Source organism: Vitis vinifera, chromosome 7 (genome assembly GCF_030704535.1).
Source record: "Vitis vinifera cultivar Pinot Noir 40024 chromosome 7, ASM3070453v1".
NCBI lineage: Eukaryota > Viridiplantae > Streptophyta > Magnoliopsida > Vitales > Vitaceae > Vitis > Vitis vinifera.
The window spans coordinates 2,506,831-2,527,283 of NC_081811.1; the positions used below are offsets into that span (position 1 = coordinate 2,506,831).

Consider the following 20,453-nt stretch of genomic DNA (forward strand, 5'->3'; position numbering starts at 1 on the left):
TCTCTCTCTCTATATATATATATATATATATAAAAGGGGGAAATCATGATGCTGGTAGACACCAAAATTTTGCTTCATGCTCATGATCTTCCTAGGAGTATACTTTTGAGAAGCTAAAACCTCTTTTCATAAACTCAATAAGAACATTATTTCTAATCAAAAGTTTTTTCATATTTAATCGAACTTATACAATGATGACTTTGGTTTCAGCATTCAGGCATTGCCAAAAGTAGGAAGCTATCCTAGAGGGCTCAGTAATCTAGCTTAAGTGGAGACCTTCTGGGAAAGGAACTGAGCTGGGAACTTCAAAATATAGGAGCCCCAAACCTAGAAGATTTTGTCACTTCTCGGCCAGGGAACATCAAGCCAATGACAAGGGCACAGCTGAGTAGAAGCACACGCTCATCTACCCAATATCAAGATGTTTTATAGGTAATAACAAGTTAAACAAATGAAGAGAAAGATCTCAAGTCAAGGCACTGGTGGGAAGATATGTGAATGAGGAGAAATAACAGCATCCTGCACATACTTTTTGGGGTTGCTTGGATCAGGAATCCACCGGATCTCACTCATGTTTGGTGTTTCAACAAACGCCATGCAGAATTCTCCTACTTTCTCTGCCTTCCCTTTCTTTCCTGCCCTCAGCACAAGATTGTTCCGGTTGTAAGAGAAAATCCCATCAACTAAACGGATAATGTCACCTCCCTCAAATGCATCACACTCATCCCCCCACATTTGAAAATGCACAGCTGCAGTTTCATCTGCCACGAGTGTGAGACACGTCTTATATTTACCTTCTAATGTCATCTTCCCTTTATCCAAAATTATGAATTGTGTGTTTATGTTGTTCTGAGCTGCAGGTACCATGTCTTTCAAGGATAGCATCGTCGCTCTGCAACTGCCAGAACCTAGACAGAGAATCACAAGCTTCAGATTTTGTTTGAGCTATACATATTATCAACAAGGTTTAGATATTCAAACCCATAAAAATATAACAAATGCCCATTGGAGAGGAAGACATGAGCCAGAAAATCACTGATAAAAACCAGTTTTGTACAAAGCAAATTTATGAAACCTCTGTAAGGCATAAAGCAAGTGAGGAAAATATGTAATTAGTAGTTATATTGAAGTATAGCATTACACTTCTTTATTTAGCTCAAGCTAACACTTATGGGGTTATATTGACTTAATGAAATTGACCAACTCGCTTGCACCAAAAGAGCACAATTTCTAGAAATTTAGAATTTGAATTGTGGGAGCTGCAGTGAAGAATGAGTGAAAGGACATATCCTACAGAAGTTCTTTTTACTTTTTTTTTTTTTTCATTTTTATAGGCAAACATAAGCTATTATCAACAGCACCTAAGAGAAAAGGGTGTGCAAGGGAGTACATGGAGAGCACAAAAACAAAGAAAGAAAGAAAGGACCAAAAAAAAAGAAAAAAAAAAAGAACTGAGAAAACCTATACAGAATATCTTTGACCCAAGCCCTCAACAAAATCCATCAGGGTGAGGTCAGAGCTCTAAGGGATTCTGCTCCAATCAAAAAATGTTTTCAGGAATACGTCTTTCAACACTAGATCTGATGCTCCTTTTCCTTGAAAATTCTGTTGTTATATTCTAGCCAAAACATAGGGGGGGCCATTCTTCGTCTTTTTTGCATTCTTGCATCACGATTCATGCCAGACACACAGGAGCTCTCTTACAAACTTTGTTAATACCCACTGAAAACCAAACAAAGCCATCACAAGGTCCCAAAGCATTCAGGCTTCGATACAACGAGTTTAAAGATGACAAGCTAATTCCTTGTCACAAACAACACTCATTATTAGTTGAAGACCAACCCCTCTTCATAGTTGATCAACTGTTTAAATCTTCTCCAAAACAGCTTCCCAAGCAAAAGAACAAACCCTTAAGGGCCCAGAATCCAGTTCTCTTTAGTGGGAAACTTCAAAGAGAATTGAGAAAATAAGGAAGAATACTGAGACTTGACAGAAAGCTCTCATTCTCTATTCCCCCCACACCAAACTATCCTCACCTAATTCTCGGACAGCCACTGCATGAATATGCTGAAAAGATCTGCTCATTTCATCCATATCCTAATCATGAACTCCCCTACAAGAGCAAGGGTTCCAATAGCCTCACCCGTCCTCCTACATCCAAGCATTTCTCACTTCAACATTTCTACTAGAAGCAATTCTTAACAGATCTCAAGTCCACGTATCTATCTAAAACATGGTTTTAAGCTCATTTCCAACTGAGATACAAGTCCTATGCCAGAACTCGAGTCTGCCCATGTCTAAAGCTTCCAAAGTGCCATACCAAAAGCCTCTCCTACCTCTTTGGAACTCCAACCACCATCAGTACAAAACTTACCAACACTAACCTGTTTTCATTGACAATTCTTCTCCATTTTAAACCTCCATAACCATTTTCTAAGAAGAGATCTTTTAAGGGTGCAAGCCTTCTTAAACCAAGCGCTCCATCTTCTTTCTGACAAACCATGTCCCACTTCTGAAGATGCATATCTTTTCTTGCAAGTTTATCCCCCAACAAGAAGTCACAAGAAGTCATGTTGAATTTTTCCAGCCAAATTGCTCATTTCCTAGGAATGACAAACAAACAAATAATAAATTGGCAAACTGGAAAGGGTGCTCTTGATAAGGGTCAGACTGCCCCCTTTGATGCATCAAGTAATCAAGCAGATAACAACAGTTAAGAAGCTGTAGTCTTCAAGGACATACTCAAAAGCCCAAAAAATATGCTCTATTGATCATTTCAGCTACATAACTCTCTTCCAAGTTCAAGAATCAGAGAAATAGAAGGTGTCTCGACCATTAATCCCTAGTAAATTCTTCAGAACATGGAAAGAGTTTTGAGAAAAGGGAAATTGTCTAATAACCAATGCAATTCAATTCAATCATTTTCACAAACATGTAGTGCGCCAACCTCTTCCATTAGGACCATTACAATCATTTAATTTACAAAACTGAAAATAATCCACCAAAACATGTCATCAAGAAACCCCATCATCAAAATTAATTTCCTCAATTAGAGGAATAAACAAAATAATTATAAACAAAGATTTGACTAAACCCATTTGGCCTGTAAGCTTGACTGTCTCTTTCTGGGAAGAAATCCTAGCTGCATCGTTGAAAGCTCAAAACTTCCAACGTTGTCCCATGTTTCTAATAATTGATTGCATTATCAAAACCGAAGGACCATAACAAAGCACCAGTAATTCAGCCCTACGAATTTCAACAGAAAGCCATGCCATTTCACATCAATCAAATAAACAATGAAAATTATTTGAACTTAATACCTTGAGGAGCTCGCTACTGAATCCACTGAATCCTCAACCTCTCACGCTATGATTCTAGTTCAAACTCACCCAATATTTTGGTGATTGAATGCTTTTGAATTTGGTGACTTTGCAGCGCCAATTTCAGTTTTCTAGCCTGACTGCTTGAGGCAGTTATTCTTTGTTTTGGCTGTTTCAAGGTAAAGCATTCACCCAATTTTGTAAATGTAACCCTTCATTCTTTTTTTAATCATATTTTGCCCAAAAAAAAAACCCCTTTAATACTTTCTTGTAAAAATAACCATTTTTTTTAAAACATATTGTAAATACTTAAAATAATTAATGATATTTATATTAAAATTTGATTACTTTTCAAATAATAACACGGGAAATGATAAATTTACAAATATAAAGAGTATTTTATCTATTTTAATCAATTATTTCTTTATCATACAGGTATAAAAGAAACAAAAATGGTAAGTTATCCTAGTAGAACCTATGAGAGAAAAGACTCCGAATAAATGATTCAAATTTGACTTAAAAATATATGCGTGACAAATTGATAATGTCTTTTAATATATATCAAAAAGGTACATTTTTGTAGTGTAGCAAAATTAAAAAGAGTATTAGTTACCATATTTGAATTGATCTCCCAAACCATTAAGGGGATTATTTTGGAATACCCATATTAGAAGAAGGGGTATGGATAAAACAATATTTTACTGTCCTCTGTAAATATTATGTGGAATTTCGAATAAAGAAAGGGAAATCCAAAAAAATTCTATTTATAATAAATTATTTTAAAAAATAAAAATATTTGTATATCATACACACTCCATTTCTTCATATCAACATTAAAAAACATTATTTTATTATTTAATATTGCTATATATCATACTCATATTAAAAAAAAAATCCTAAGTTTAATATATGTATTATTAATTATTAATTATTTAATCATTTATCAAAAAATTTATCCAAAATTCTCATTTTTTTAATCAATTTTCATGATTTTTTTGTTTTAACAAAAATTCTCATCAATATGGATATTTCTATAAAATCCAATCATGCATGAGCCCTTTTGTTTATGTTGATAACTTGATATCACTTCAATAAAAATGCTTTGCTTTGGACTTTTAGTGAAGCACTTCTTCCTTGAGTGATTATCGTCCTCAAGCTGCTTGTTGCCACTTTTCCTGTAAGCCCCCATGGCTGCTAAGGGATTTGGTTTAACAAGAAGCTCCTGATGAGTATCACCTGGAGACAAGTTATCAGATTCCCATGATATCAGACAGGTTGAAGGCAATATCTCCTGAGAAACCCATGATGCAGATGGACAAGTTTTCTGGAAATTACCATCATTTCTTCCATATAATTTCATAGATGGGTAGAGAGAAGCAGAACCAACGTTCATGCAACAAACTTAAGGAAACAGGATTCAGCATTGTTCTTCCTTTTTGTTTGTTTGTTTGTTTCTTTTTTGCTTTTTTACATGGGTTAATCACCCTTCTTTCTTTACATCGTGGGATTGAATATTTTCACCACCACCTGTTCTGCAGCTCTATCTTAGGTATATCAACACAAGGACTACATTTTACTCAGATTTCCAGAAATTATGACTGAGAAATTAGGATTACAAAAGGTTAGAACAGGAAATGGCTCTGGAGCAACCCATCCACCAAATGTTTGATGAAGTATCCTACTTTACTTGTACATACAGATTCTAAAACAAAAAAGAGTAACTCCTACAAAAGATATGGGAACAACCGTGATGAGGAAAGAAAATCTCAAACTAACTGTTCCTGGTTTCTGCCTAAAATATGATCTTTGAGCTATACCGAAGAGAATTCACAGCTTGCAGGTAACAAAAAAACTCTTATCAGAGCCCTTCAAATGGGGTTGCTTACTGATTCACTTAGACCGCAAAATGCAAAGTTTGTTTGAATCCCACGAGACTCTCATTACCCCAAGCTTAGTTTCTGCCTCATCAAATGAGGTGCCTGTGGTTTCAGATGGGTGTGGAAGCCTTGACCACCTCTCAGCCTTGAGCTCCATTACATCCACCACACAAGTCTGTGATTCCTCCAAGTTCTTTCCATACCATTTACCTTGCACCTGATGTACCTTTCCTTTGCCAATGTCGTCTCCTTGCCCATCCAAGAGTACAACATACTGACCTGGCTCACGCCGCACAAATTCTGCAGGGTTAATATCAACAAATTCTGCAGTTGCAGCCTCCGCATTGTCAGCACCAGCTCTTGACACGCTTCCTCCAATTGCGCTCTGGTGAGTTCCTCCTCTTGCAGTTGATGGTGCAAAAAAGTCCTCACCAGGACTCTCGGGAGAATCATGGAGGGACCCTACTCCTGATCCAACTTGCTTGTCAGGAAAAGTACTATCCACCTCTGATGCTACACGGACATCCTTGGCTGCGCGAGCTAGCCTCGCTTTTCGATTATTTAACCTATTGATAATAAGAAAAACAAAATTATTAAAAAATAAATAAATAAATAAAATTGGGCCTGTTACCACCACCAAAGAAGCAAAGATTAGAAACAAAGAATTAATAATAAAACCTCTATGTTTTAGAACAGAGAACATCTCAAGCTGTAACTAGCTAGACTATCAAGTGGAATATTTTCCCACGGCCATCAACAAGCTCTAAATAGAAAGTCATTCTACACCTGCATATATTTTTCCCTACTAGCATTTTTGGTTGTTCTCTGTTTGATTGCCAAGAAATCAAAGAAAAAGAAAACTTGTAATCTTAGAATAGTGGGTCTAACCACAGATTCTGAAATTTTCTTTTCCTTTTGTCCTCTTAGCAGTTGAATGTAAGTTCTATGTAAAGCAAATAAAAAGAAATATGGAAACCAACAGAACTTGTTCCAATATTAAAGTGAGAGGTTTCCTTACCAATTTTTCAGCTGGGAAGCTGTAAGCTCAGGACCCTGGAAAACATAAATATAAGAACTTATTAGGGAGGGAACACATCCTAAAATCCTATTGGTAATAAATGGGAGATAAAACAAACTTTGACCAATTAATAAACTAAGAGGCTCATTTCACTTACATGAAAGCTCAGTTTATCAGCCCATGATTGAATTAAAGCAGCATTTCGCTGCATGTCAGGTTCATCCACAAGGGCCTTCTCAATTAGTGTCATCTGTGTATCATTCATTATGGTTCGCTTCCGTTTTCTTCGTTGCTTTTCTTCAGATGGGATGATTTCAACCTTTTCATCTTCTTGGACTCCTCCAGACCCGCTTGCTTTGATATGCTCGTTTGATTTTGGAAACTCACTGTTGTCAATTTGATCAGTTGAATTCTTTCCTCTCGTGGAGCTTGAATCTGACCCACTTGTTTCAACATTCTGAACATCTTTTTCACCATCTCTCAAAGCTCTACCCAACTTATTTTTATCTTTCCTTCTATCTTGCCTCATTACATCATCAGCTTGGTCCATATTTCTGCCAAAGAACTGGTCCACTTCTTGCAAAGTTGAGTTCTCTGATGTTCCCTCTTTAAGGTTAGCACTTCTGTTAGTTACATCTGGAGCTGCTTTTCGCAGCAAGGGTGATGAGCAACCACCAGTACTTTGTGCCTCCTAAATGGAATCAAACTTCATTATCAATTTACAGTGTTCAGTTGAAAAAGAACAGCACAGCACCATTGAAAAACAATAAAGCAGTTTAAGAATCATCTAACTTTATGTCACTTCTGAAAAAGTTTCATGGCATCTTATACCATAGACAACTTTGTTCAAAATGTAAATGCTTTTTAGAAGTTATTCTTAAATTTATAATAAAATTCATCTTGGGATTCTCATATCATTAATTTGTAACCTTGGCTAACCAAAACAAAAATGAAATGCGTCTCAGGTAACTTGTGGTTATCAATTGCAAGCAAAATGAGATGAACTTTCTGCAATCACCTGATGATGTTCGCCAATATCAAGTCTAGAAAATTTATCCCAGGACATTGAGCCCTCAAGCTTGCTTTCCTGAAAGAGCATGTCAAGCAGGCACAAGAAGGTAAATTCAGCAAAACTTTTAAGGAAAAATAAAATGAGATTGCCCAATAAAAGAATGCAATGAACAAAATGTTACTAATATTATCAACAGGTAAAAGGATGAGGACTTTTACACAAACTCAACTTACTTCTAATTCAGTAGGAGTTATTAGAGACTGTATTTCCTTAAAGAATACCCTGCATTTAGTGAAAGAACTGAAGTAATTAGTGACTGTATTCCCTTAAAAGAATACCCTGCATCAGAATTGAAGTCAAGTAAAATGAAAGATACAGTGCATGTAATTGATGAATAGATGTGCTCTGCATATGGTTGAAGTACGGATCACCTTAAGAGCTGCACATCCTCCTCATTTAAAAAAAGGGGAATTAAAGATTCTGCATGACCCAACAATGAACCTGCATATACAAGTTACTAATAAGAAATCAAAAAGTGTTTATAACCTGCAACTGAAACAATCATCGAAGTGATAGTTACGCAGGTTCTTGCAGACGGTGGCAGCTTTTTGAGCATCAGAAGAGAATGAAAATCTAGGTCGCTCCATTTGCAAGCACTCCAGACATTTGTGAAGGAAGAGGTCCTTCTCCTGCTCTGGGGAATAGAACAGAAAGCTTATAAGAGAGTAAGAAAACACTGATATCATACACATAAAAATTTTCATGCAAAATCAAGAAGATCTAGGACAAAGAATCAACCTTCGCATATGTTGGGAACAAAACAATGGAGATTTGCAATGACTTTGACCAATAATGATGTTCTCTGATGCGCATAGGGAGCCTGGGACATGTTATTCTGAATAAAAGTGGATTCTGAAGACATTAAATTCAGTAAGTCTGGTGATGAAAATGAATCCAAAACCCACCCAGCAGCTACAAATGGGTCATACTCCAGGGAAGCATCTTCTTCTCGTACCGGAAGATCAGAAGAACACCAACTAGACAAGAACTCTCCATGAGGGAGTGAAAAAATTGCGGCCAAAACTTCAGTCTGGAAAGAGATGCAAATAGCATGGTCATAAACCTTATCATCACAAATTATTCAAAAGCATGATATATTTTTTTTTTTGATAAGTATTCAAAAGCATGATATATGGTACATGTAAAATACAGTATATGACATACTAAGAATAACAAGTAAACCTGTAGTTCCTAACAAGAAATAAAACAGTGAAAATTCTTGGAAAATATGTTATTTCTCATTCCTCAAGCTCTAATGATCTCAATAGAGTAAGATATACCAAAATGTCACTGCAGTAACTTATCAAATGGTAGGAAAACGTAACTAATGCAAGCATCCAAGCAATAGAGTATGATGAAAACCTAGAGGTATCAGAAAATAACTCACAAAATATACTGTAATGAAAGATCGAAAATTTGAATCATCAGAGAAGATATCGGCTAAACGCATTGCATTGAGTTGCAGAAGCCCTGTTGGGTGAGTTTTTTCAGAGCCACCACTAAGATATTTTTGGTCTCCACCAAAAGCAGTCTTCAATAACTCAAGAACCTACATCACAACAATTGTATCAAAAGTAAGCAGCATTATTCTAAAAGAGATCTCCTAAAGAGAGATGAATCTAGAATCATGGTGGGCCAGTCACAAGAAAGATCTTCAGAGTGAAGTGGAAGGCATGACTCGTAGTTTGGATGATACCACATGGGATCTTCCATACACCAAAAAGAGAGAAAGGGAAAAAAAGAGGAGGGGAGGGGGGGGACTGACACATTCAGTGGTGTATAGTAGATCTTCCATTTGAAATTGGTAAAAGTGGGTTCCATCATACTAACTCTGCAGAACCCATGGCTATAAGCCATATTGACAGTTCTTATTGGTCTATGAGAAGGATGTCTCTTTCTCTAAATATAACAGTATTTCATTATTTGCAGAAAACTAACCTCTAGTGCAATAGACTTTGCTAAATCCAAGCTTCCTGGATAGCTGGCAACTTCATCCAGATAAGAGATGCTTTCTGCTTCACAAAGACACAACACCTACAGAATGGAGAGATATAGATAGATCAGTAAACACAAATTTATTGCAGAAGATAATACAGTAGGATCTGTGGCAGATGCTTCAAGCAGCTTAACCCTCCAAACAAATGTTACCAATGCCAATCACTTAAACATACAATCGATAAGACTTTCGCCTTCAGCCTAGACACAGCAGCCACAATTGTAGAGGATTCTTTAAACAATGGCGTGATGCACAACTTCAAGATGGCTTGAGCCAGCAAAAGAACGCCGCCTTTTCCACATAGTTCCTGAAATAATAACAAAATCAAATGTCACATTAAAATAAAGAAAATCAGAAAATAAAAAATAAGGCAGGGCGCTGAATTATCATATTGATAATATCAAATATATATTTATAAGGGAATCAGTTGATTCAATAGTTGTAGAATAAAACCTAAAACCTTATATTGATTCCACCCGTGGGGATAAAATCTATGGCTATATTGATATATTAAGAATTCATGATGATCCAAACATTGTTTTGTAATTGCATAAATAGCTAAGCATGATTCTGTATTTCAATCCAAAAGAACAGAAGGTTGCTTATTTTATCCAACCAGTTCAAAATGTTAGCATCACATATAAAACACAAAAGGTACTTCTCCTGACAATCCACTTCATTTGTGAGATATACGATAAGAGAGTTCTGAATCGAACCTTATTCTTCAGTAGGCGCTCCCGAAACATTTTTTGTTGGCACAGAGACTGAAGAAACTGTAAAGAAGCTTCGCATTGCTGGCAGAGAGAGTTGACCACTTGTTCAGCAGGGCTTGGGAAATCAACACATTGAGCTGATAGCTTGATTTGGAGAGACCTGATACTTAAATGGACTGCTCTAAAAGCTGCCTCCATAAATATGTCAACCTGTCACAGAAATAAACATGATTAATGACACACATATACCTGCTGGACTGTGGAACTTTAGAGGCACAACAAAATATTAACAAGAAGACAGGTAGTATATAATCAAAATGGGTGATAAAAGCTGTTGAACTGGTAATAGAAAATCAGAGAAACAAAACCCCAAATAACAAATCCTTGTATCCAAACTACGTAGTTGCTTTGAAGTAAACAAGTACATGTATCAAACCCAACCTATTTTCCATGAACAGAGGCATAAACAAGTCACATTGTGAAATTATACCTTAGGGTGTGCAGTTAATACATGACCAAGATCTTGCCATTGTGTGGAAATAAATCCCGTTAATAGATATAGACTGCAGGCCACCAGTGCTGAATGCAAAAGGGGTGCATGACTTGAAAGTTGATGTTCCTACACATAAAATAAGTTTAAAACTGATAAGTAATAAGAAAATGTGTCTTCTAGCATGGCAGCCAATCCTGGCTAAGAGGGTAGCTATGCTGCTTGAGGACTTTCAATGTCATTTTTAGTCCTCCATGATCTGGGTTTAGGGTTTTGCTTTTATCTATCCCTTTTCTGAAGGATACCTCATCCTTCTTCACTCTGCAATTTCCTCTTTATTCTAGAAAATTGTTGTGTGATACCAAAAGAAAAGGACAGCAAAGGAAAACAGGCCTTAAAGTGAAGGATAAAGGAGAACCTCTCTAGAACTGCCAAGAACAATAAGCAACGCAAACACCAGATCAAGCAGCTGCTCTGATACTTTTACATCATCAAGCAAAATCTGTAAATATAGTTTGAAGACAAAAAAAAAAGGTTTTTAAACAAGTTTCTGATTAACTTCTACCAAACTCTTCCATAAAATGCTATATAATCATCCAGAATTGTAGGAAGAAAGAGCATTAGGCATTACACTCCAGAAAGATGCCCATGAACAAAGCCAAGTGAATGAAAGAATAACAAATGAACAATTCAAGCAATTGACCAGAACCATCTCAAAGCATCCAAATTTCTCTCTTTCAAAAGAGATCATTAAACTATATAAGATCAGTAAAAAAGTGTCATGCTATAATAAGTTTCAAAAACTTCCAGGAAGAACAAGAGAAAATAATTAAAAAGAAGAATAGGAAAAGATTGCCAATATCAGAGCAAAAGCAATTTTAAATCATTAGCAAACAGTTCAACTGTCAAGTACTAAATGGATAAAATTAAGTTAGTTGAAAACATCAAAATTAGATTAAGACTATAAATGTTGCAGGGCATTGTGGCAATCATGATCAATTACTTGTCTCCTAGTTATACAAATGCAATAGACTTTGTGTTGTGGAAACATCTCCATTTGCATAACTTGTGGTACGTTTACCCATATATGAAAGCTAATCATGCATTTGTATGAGGCCCAGCTTTACATGAATTGAAATTCCACTTCCAGAGTTTATATCCTTAATCCAACTTAGAGAGAGAGATGTGAACCTAAAGTCACACCATGACCATTTGAGACTCAAGGGCTGAAAAAGCATGCATTTCTTGTCAGGGTGACACCAAAGTTTTAAGAACTAAAGACGATAGGGAGCAATTTAGCAGAACATGTTTTCATCAAAGCTAAAATCCTCTATTTTGAAAAAGAATATGCCAAAAATTCAAGATCTTAATTCCTTTTTATGATTATAAAAATGTCATGCCAGAAGGAGATCTCAGTGTTCCTAGCAGATACATCTCAACTGAATGAAATGATTAGGATTACAATCAATGATGTGACCAAGCTACCCTTTCTCTCCACTACCTTCAAAATTTCAGCAAATTGTAGTCCAAAACTCCAATTGAAAGAACATGATAAGCAGCAACTATATGTGATAAATCGTTTTAGCCTTCATATACACTTTAATAAAATAAAATCTGCAACATCAACCACTCAACCCACCAAAAAGACGCCACACAAAAAAATGAAAAATAAAATAATAAAAAGTGAAGCAAAATTCTTTGTAAGGTTAATAAAAGCGACCTGCTCAAGTTTATTCTGCCGAGGTGCTAGATCACACAAGGAATGTAAGAGTCGTAAACCACATAACAAATATTTGAACAAGGCTTCGTCTTTGTCAGATGATATAAGCACTGCGATGAGATGCAGAGGAAGAAACCCCGCAAGTTTTTCAGCATCAATCTGAAACGTAATATAATATAATTTATATCATATTTAAAAATTTTAAATTTAAATTTATATCATATTAAGGATAAAATTAAAATGATGATCACAATGATGATACAGTGGATAACTGACCTGTAAAGATGGCCCCTTTTCAGTAGTGTACTGAATAGTAAAATTTTCAGAGTCCCTCAATAACTTATTAAGCTCCTGAGAGTTAAGAGTATGTAAACCTTTGACTGCTGAGACTAAGTCAATGACCTGTTTATGTGCATAAAAGAAACAGATTCATGCCAAAGAAAAAAATGAGGGAGTGAGATGGGATCAGAACTCAGGCTATATGAACAAAGTTGAACCAAAAAAGGTAAAACTGCTAGAACTGCTCATTTGTTGCTCAAGATAGGGTTGAACTCAAATCAAGTTTAAGCTAACTCCACCATAGATAAAGCAAACTGCATCTATACACCCTAACATCAGCTAACCATGGCTTTTCAACCCATAATATTGTTTCTGCCTCCACCAAGTGATAATTAGGTTAAATATTACACTCTGCAACGTAAAATTTTCAGAAAGATTCATCTGATGTGATACTTACTTGTTCAGTGCAGTATGACTGCTCTTCCTTATTATGCCTCATTCTTGAGAATCTGGAGCCAGGACAAAAAATTTCTATGAGCAATGGAAAGTCCTTAGATGCATTTCAGGGAGATTCCATGTTTTTACAGTGTTCTAAAGCCAATATGATAACTCACAACTTAGCATAACTGAAAATTTTCATGGTTCCAATCCACATGGATACCAACAAGCTACCAAACACATGTTGAATAAGCACGTATAATTTTTGTGCTTAAAAACAGCTTGAGTAACCATGGTATTGGAACTGTAATATATAAGTCACGCAGGTACCTTAGTAGCTATCATATGCAACTTCAAATTATAAAAGCACTAATATACTTGCAAAACTGCATTCATAGGAAAAGGTAGTTCTCTATTGTGATATGCAGCTCTTAAGCAAAAACCCAACAAAACCCAGAACTCAGCTGACCTTGAATCACAGTAAAACCTACATTTAACAAGTACCCATTTGAATATTTCCAATCATTTGCATCATAACATTCCTGAGAAACTCCATTAATCAACTGACTAAATTTCTCAACATGCAATACACCAACTCCCCAACAGTCTAGACACTGAACACCCACATATAAATACCAATCATTCAACCCCAGAACTAAGAATTCCCTACATACACCAAAAATTACACTCCAAATTTGAACCAAGAAAAGAAGGGGAAAAAAAAAACCGCTTCTTGGCTTAAAGCTAAAAAAATCTTAAAACCCAACATCAGAAACCCTAGATTCAGAACAGATAGAAACAAAATCAGCCCCACAAAAGGAAAAAAAAAATTCAGATTATCACAACAAATGCATAAACAACACAAACAAACAAACACCAGTAAATCAAAGGTACAGAAACCACACCTCAGAACTGTACCAATGGATTCCAAGACGAAAAATGGGCGCCAAAAATTGGTAGATACCCGGGTTTATTTTTTCCTTTTTTCTTCTGCTTGGTTTGGCTGGATAACAAACTGTGGAAGATGGAATTCGGATTTTGAGAAGGTGATATGTGATTGAGGATGGGGACTACGTTAATGTGAATTTTTTTCTCTAATTAATAAGATTTAGAACTGGTAATGATAGTGACTCTGGTAACTAACGTGCGCTGGTGCAGTGCGTTTGCTTAACCTCTGCCTCGTGGAGAAACAATAGTTAAGCGTGTGGCAGCACTGGCAGAGGGACTCCAGGCTGTGTTTGGTTGTCGGGAATGCGTTTTGCGTGGTAGGAATTAGGGTTTCCCTGGAAAAGGATTTTCTTGTGGAAAAAAAAAAAAAAAAAGCGTCAAAAAGGATTAGAATTCACTTACTGAGAAAATGGATATGGAATCATGCCCAATAAGCAAAATTTCTCAGAAATTTTTTGGATAACAATAAATATTAGTTTTCTATTTTTCATTTTTTCATTTATTTATCAAACTATTACAAGAATTTTGGGATATAGAATATAAATTTTTAGAATTAAAAAAAAAATTACAATGTCTCTATTTGGTTTTTGGAAAATACAAGAAAAATAAAATAAATAATTAAAACATAAACGCCAGAACAAACTATAAACATATGAAATCTTTCAAAAAAAAAAAAAAAAAAAAGGAGAGGAGGAAAAAAGATTCAATTCTTGACTAGGGGATGTGTTTGGATTTTATTCTAAATTTGTGTAGATTCTCATATGTACAAGTTCTTAAATGTTGAATTTATTATATTTTTTTATCACAAATTTGTATTAATTTTCACAAATGAGGAAGTTTTAAGTATTGGATTTCTTTTTATATTTTTATCAATTTTCTTATATGAGCAAGTTCTCAAATATTGGAGTTTTTCCTAGGATTTTGATCCTAAATTTGTATGAATTTTCTCATATGAGCAAGCTTTTAGGTATGAATTTTTATTAGATTTTTATCATAATTTTTTTATTTTTTGCATTTGGGCAAGTATATATATATGCATATACTAATTTATTTGTTACCCTAGTAATAATTTTTCTTAAAATTTATAATGAAAATACTACTAATAAAATGTATTATAAATTTAGAGTATGTTTGGCTTAGTTTTTTAATACTATAAGTAATTTTTCAAATTTCTAAAAGTGATTTTTAAATTTTACTAAATACCTAATTTATTTATTTTTTCAAAAATACTTTCTATATAAAAAAACATTTCCTAAAATCTTTATCCAACGAAGTCTAAAAATGTGTTTGACAATAGTTTTAGTTTTTTAATGGAAGTATTTTGAAGATAATTATCTATAAAGTGTTTGTTCAAAAAACAATATAAGTGATTTTTCATCAATGAAAGGGATTTTTCATATTTTAAAAAGTATTTATTAAATTTTATCAAATATCTAATTTTTTTTTTTCAAAAAGGCTTTTTTACCTAAAAAACACTCTTCAAATCATTATTAAACATAAATCATTCTTAAATGAGATTTTAATTAATGATATAAAATTTTTTATTATAGAAAAATTGTGCTTTCTACTATTCAAAATTGTAAGCCACTCACTAAACATATTACCAAATATATATTGAAATGATTAATTATCATAATTATCCATAATCCCTTGCTTAGTACTCTAATTTAATTTTCAAGAGGACACCTATTCACAAGTAGAAGATGATTATTTCATAAATGCCAATACACAAAGATTTGAAGAGTGATTAGTGCCTACCAAAAGATAAAATTATGTTTGAGACCATATAATTGACTCATTACTACCCTACCATAAGAAATATGTTTCTTTTAGAATATAAAAATATGACTAGCCTATCATATGGGCCCATTTTTTTTCCCTTTAAGACTATAGAATGACTCACATGTGGGTCCACATGGGATTGGTTTGCTGCCCAATAAAAATAATAATAACAAAATAAAATAAATAAATAAAACCAAAGGAAAAGAAAGTAAAAAAAAAAAGATCATGATGGCATCTTAGTGGACTTTGAAGTATTTTTACTCTTATGATTCTTTGAGAAAAAAAAAAAAATACATATTCAAAATTAGAATAAATGATAGAATCAAAAGCATAATGAGAGGATACAATGATTAGATATGTCAATTTTGATTGAATTTCTAAAATCACCCACAAAAAATTCATAATTTTTTATTGTAATTTACAAAACATATCATAATAATCATGAGGGAGGGGCTTTGTATAGAGTTTCATCTAAATCCCCCATCAAACATCATTTTCTAAAATGAACTGAGTTAATGCCTAGTGGCTCAATGAGGGTTCTATTAGAAATTTAGAACACCAATCAATGAAATCTACACATTATTTCATTTATTGGATATTTAATCATTAATCTATACAAAATATATATGCCAAGAAATGGATAATATTATATAAAACCGATAATTTATCATTATATTTAATCACGATAAATAAATAAATATATATATATATAAACACAACAAATATCATGCTTGAAATATTAATTTTTAAACAGCATACACAAAACATCACCTGAAAACATTAAAGGAGTCTTCTCCTAGGAATGTGTAGGGTTGTATTGTAACTTTGATCTATGCTCTATTGTATGCTTCTTTTCCACGGTTGTCTTGTTTTATAAATCCGTTGTGTTCACAACAAGAATATTGATATATATATATATATATATAGAGAGAGAGAGAGAGAGAGAGAGAGAGAGAGAGGGAGACCGTTAGTATTAGGGAATGAAAAGATGCTACCAAAGATATATATACATAGACCGTGCTAATTACTAACATTCTTTCTTTATCATAATATGTGGAAATTTGATTATATTTACTTTTCATTGTTATTAAAGGTTTGTAATGGATTCACAATAAATATAAAAAAGTTATATACTTATGTGATGAATTCATAATAAATATATAAAAAATAAATTATATAGTTATGTAATGGATTCGCAATAAATATAAAAAGTTATATATTTAAATATAAAGTTTATTTATTAGTTGTGTAGAAAGGCTCGTGTCCTTCATTTTTACACAAAAAAATTATACAAATGAAATAAGGCCCTAAAATAAAAGTTACAATCAAAGACATACAAACACTTAACACCAACAGGTTTATTAATATTTTTTTTCAAGTAAAATTAAATTTTTTAGTACATTCCTAATGCTTGTGTATAAATTAGAATAAATATTTTTTTATCAAAAAATAACCATATGATTGGATATATTTTGATAGTAAAATTTAGAGGTACAGTAGATGAATGAACATTTTTAGGCCTTAAAATCCTTTCATTTCAACAAAATTTGGAATAAAAATAGAATTAAAATCTTTCCTACAAAGAATGAATTGTATTATAACTTTTGTTTTAAGTTTATTATAATTACTACTATTATTGTAACCCATTTGAAATCTTTCATATGTGGTGAATGAGTTGTCTACTATCTTATATTCTAAGCTCATTGTTATCATCATTAATATTATTATCATTAGTTTGAAATAATCCTTGAATAACTTATCAATGGTCTACTCTTATACTACAAATCAAACTACTTAACCTTAAAGTCAATAATTGATTCAACTTTTCTTTCTTGCTTTCTTTAAAAGATAGTAAAATGAAATTTGTTTTTAGCCCAATAAAATGATTGTTGGAAGACATTTCACATCTTTTGGCTCAATTACACCTTCAAACATTGTACTAACCACTATCTCTTGTTGCATTATTAATTTGAAAAAAAAAATCCAAGTGTGGCATTTAATCATTTGGTAACATATTTTTCCCCAAAAAAAAAACAAAATTATGTTTGTGAAATCACAAATCCAATAACCTCGATCACGTAAATTCAAAAATTATTAATTTACATTCCATGAGGAATTTTTATTTTTTAGATAAAAATTGTTCAATTCTTGACTAGTTCAAAAGATCTCTATCTTGTAAGCCATGACATGTAGGTGACAACCGACTAAAGGAATCGTCGTGTATGAGCATCAAGAGCTTCTCCTCTTGAGCAATTTGAGATGTCAACTTCTTCACTATCATGTTTCTCATAAACTAAGTGTTTTGTCACCTATGACTTACAAGATGACAACTTTTATACTTCTAATCAAGGACTAATTCTAATACTATTGTCATCACTTACCATCTTGTGTAGGTATTGGACAATTATGTATCATCTATATATCATTTTATGGCTCATAAAGTGCCTCTTAGTTTATGGTTTACAAGGTATCAAATTTAGACAACTATGAACCAACCTTGATAAACTTAACATTATGATCTTGATAAAGTGCCTCTTGGTATATGATATTAAGCTCTCATTCATAAACATAACGTTCCTATCATTTCATGACACACACTTCTCACCACGATTAATATCTATTGTTTTATATAAATATTATTCACTTTAAGCCTTTTGACAATGATGATTTTAAAACATAGGTATACATTATAAAGGAGTCACTTCTTATGATTTCAAATTCATCATCCCAACATGATAGGTATAAAGTCCTTCTTGCCTTATGAATCAAATATATTGTTTGTTTTTAGCTACCACCTTCTATAACTTAAAACACCTTTACAAAATCGACATGAATTCCTTTTATTTTAGTTTAATCATTTTACTTTATACTCTATTAACTTAATTATTTGCTATTTTCTATTTTTCATGGTCTTTAACATTGTACACTTATTTTTTTTTTAATTATTTTCATGTTTTTTTATACTTGTTTTCGATTTGTATCCCATTAGTCTTTTATGTTTTGAATAAATTGAGCATCTTTCTTTGTTTTCGTTAATTACATTCAATTCGATGACATGGTAGCTTTTTTATTTAAAAATTTTCATTTTTAGTTTTCAATTCCCTAATAGTTTATTTGTTCATGTTTCATGGCCCTTTGTTTTTACATTTTCTTTTTTATTATTACGTTCCATGATTAATAAGCTTATTTTTTTTAGGGGGAATCATGTGAAGCTTATTTTTTAGGTTTTCAATTCATCCATATTTTCCAAATAATGCACCTTTACATGATTCCCCTTATTTTTTAATTGATCTACTAAATAGTCTATTTTATATACTTTAAAAATTATATTTATTATCAACACATATTATATTATTGTTCAATTTTATTAGATTTATTTATTCATTTATCTATTATTCTCATTTTATCATTTTAAATTTTACCTTAATGCAAAACATTCAATAAAAAGTTTTGTCCTATAAATTTTGTGGGCTTTTTTCTTATAAAATGTCCATAATAGAATATACCCAAAAAAAAGAAAGGGTTATTTGGTTAAAGGGATCAAAATAACCACATATTTGCAAAAATAACTCATCCCTTAAAATGTACAAAAAAAAAAAAAACCATATTGAGACAAAAATACCCTTCCTTTTATTTCCCTTAAACACCTACAATTTCCTTTTTTTTTTTTTTTTGCTTCATTCATAGAATGGTTCCTCATCTCAGAACAACTCTTCCTCTTTTCCTTCAAAAAAAAAAAAAAAAAAATTATCATCTTCTTCTTCTACTTCATTCTCTTCATTTGGTGCACATAACAAAAAACTCATATTTTCTTCAAAAACCCTAGAAAATTTCTCGTCTATTATTTCCAAACTCTAGAAAATTTCACTTTCTCATCTTCTGTTTCATTCCCAATCATTGAAAAATTCTTATCATATTTTTATCAAGTTATATCATATTGTATTTTTAAGCATGAAGGAACAAATGAGTTCATTGAAGAGTAATAAGAGAAAGAGGTTTAAAATGGTGGCGAAAAAACAAAAATCATAATTGCGAATAGAAGAGGAAAGTAAAGTAGTGGAAAGTAAAGTTATTGAGCAAAAATCTCAATTACCAACAAAAGAGGGAAGTGATTCTGATAAATCGATGAGTGTAGTCTTCACATTTTATAAATTATTTGAATTTTTTGAGATGTTATACAATAGTATTTGAGTATGGTTAGGTTTATTAGATAAATGTTTTTTAAAATTCAGGAATATTGAATTGTATTCAAAATATAAAATTGTTGTATTTATAATTTTTTTTAGTTCTCATTGTTATCAATTATGTATTTGGAGTGAATAAATTTAGGTTTGTTAGTTAATGATTGAAAATATTTGGGAACTATTATCGTATGTTGAAAAATAATAAACTGCATATTAATATTGTTTTAGTTTTCTATGTTACTATCAATCATGTGTTTAGAGTGAATTAGATATATTCAATGTAGTAACATTTAATTAAGGATAAGTTTACAGATAATTTATGAAATTTTAGGGGTATTATATAATGGTGTTTGAGTAGGTCTATGTTTGTTACTTGATGCTTTTAAAATTTTGGGAACTATTAAATTGATTTCGAAATAATGAATGGTATATTTATAATTTTTGTAATTCTGTATTGTTGTCAATTATGTATGTAGAGTGAATAAAAATTATATAATGATTTCATGCAATGATATGTGATTAAGGATAAGTTTTTAGAGAATTTATGAAATTTTAGGATTTTTGAACTTTTTAGGGATGTTATGCAATGGTGTTTGAGTAGGATTAGATTTGTTAG

General features: G+C 32.5%; 1 protein-coding gene and 1 non-coding gene across 2 annotated transcripts; both read right to left on the bottom strand.

Annotated features, from left to right (window-relative positions):
* Window positions 1-149: 149 nt before the first annotated feature.
* LOC100254463 (uncharacterized) lies at window positions 150-3,803 on the bottom strand. The gene is made up of 2 exons (XR_009465987.1): window positions 3,321-3,803; window positions 150-908 (listed from the first exon to the last, which is right to left on the bottom strand). It is a non-coding gene; the product is annotated as an uncharacterized LOC100254463 (transcript).
* Window positions 3,804-4,891: 1,088 nt separating this feature from the next.
* LOC100259581 (nodulin homeobox) lies at window positions 4,892-14,207 on the bottom strand. Its single transcript, XM_010653781.3, has 18 exons — window positions 13,829-14,207; window positions 12,943-12,994; window positions 12,483-12,608; window positions 12,207-12,365; window positions 10,905-10,988; window positions 10,487-10,615; window positions 10,000-10,206; window positions 9,459-9,590; window positions 9,226-9,321; window positions 8,675-8,836; window positions 8,026-8,317; window positions 7,808-7,921; window positions 7,659-7,728; window positions 7,461-7,509; window positions 7,234-7,302; window positions 6,373-6,906; window positions 6,216-6,250; window positions 4,892-5,763 (listed from the first exon to the last, which is right to left on the bottom strand). Exons 2-18 carry the CDS (start codon window positions 12,982-12,984, stop codon window positions 5,211-5,213), a joined length of 2,853 nt encoding a protein of 950 aa, XP_010652083.1. The 5' UTR covers window positions 12,985-12,994; window positions 13,829-14,207; the 3' UTR covers window positions 4,892-5,210.
* Between the last annotated feature and the right edge of the window lie 6,246 nt (window positions 14,208-20,453).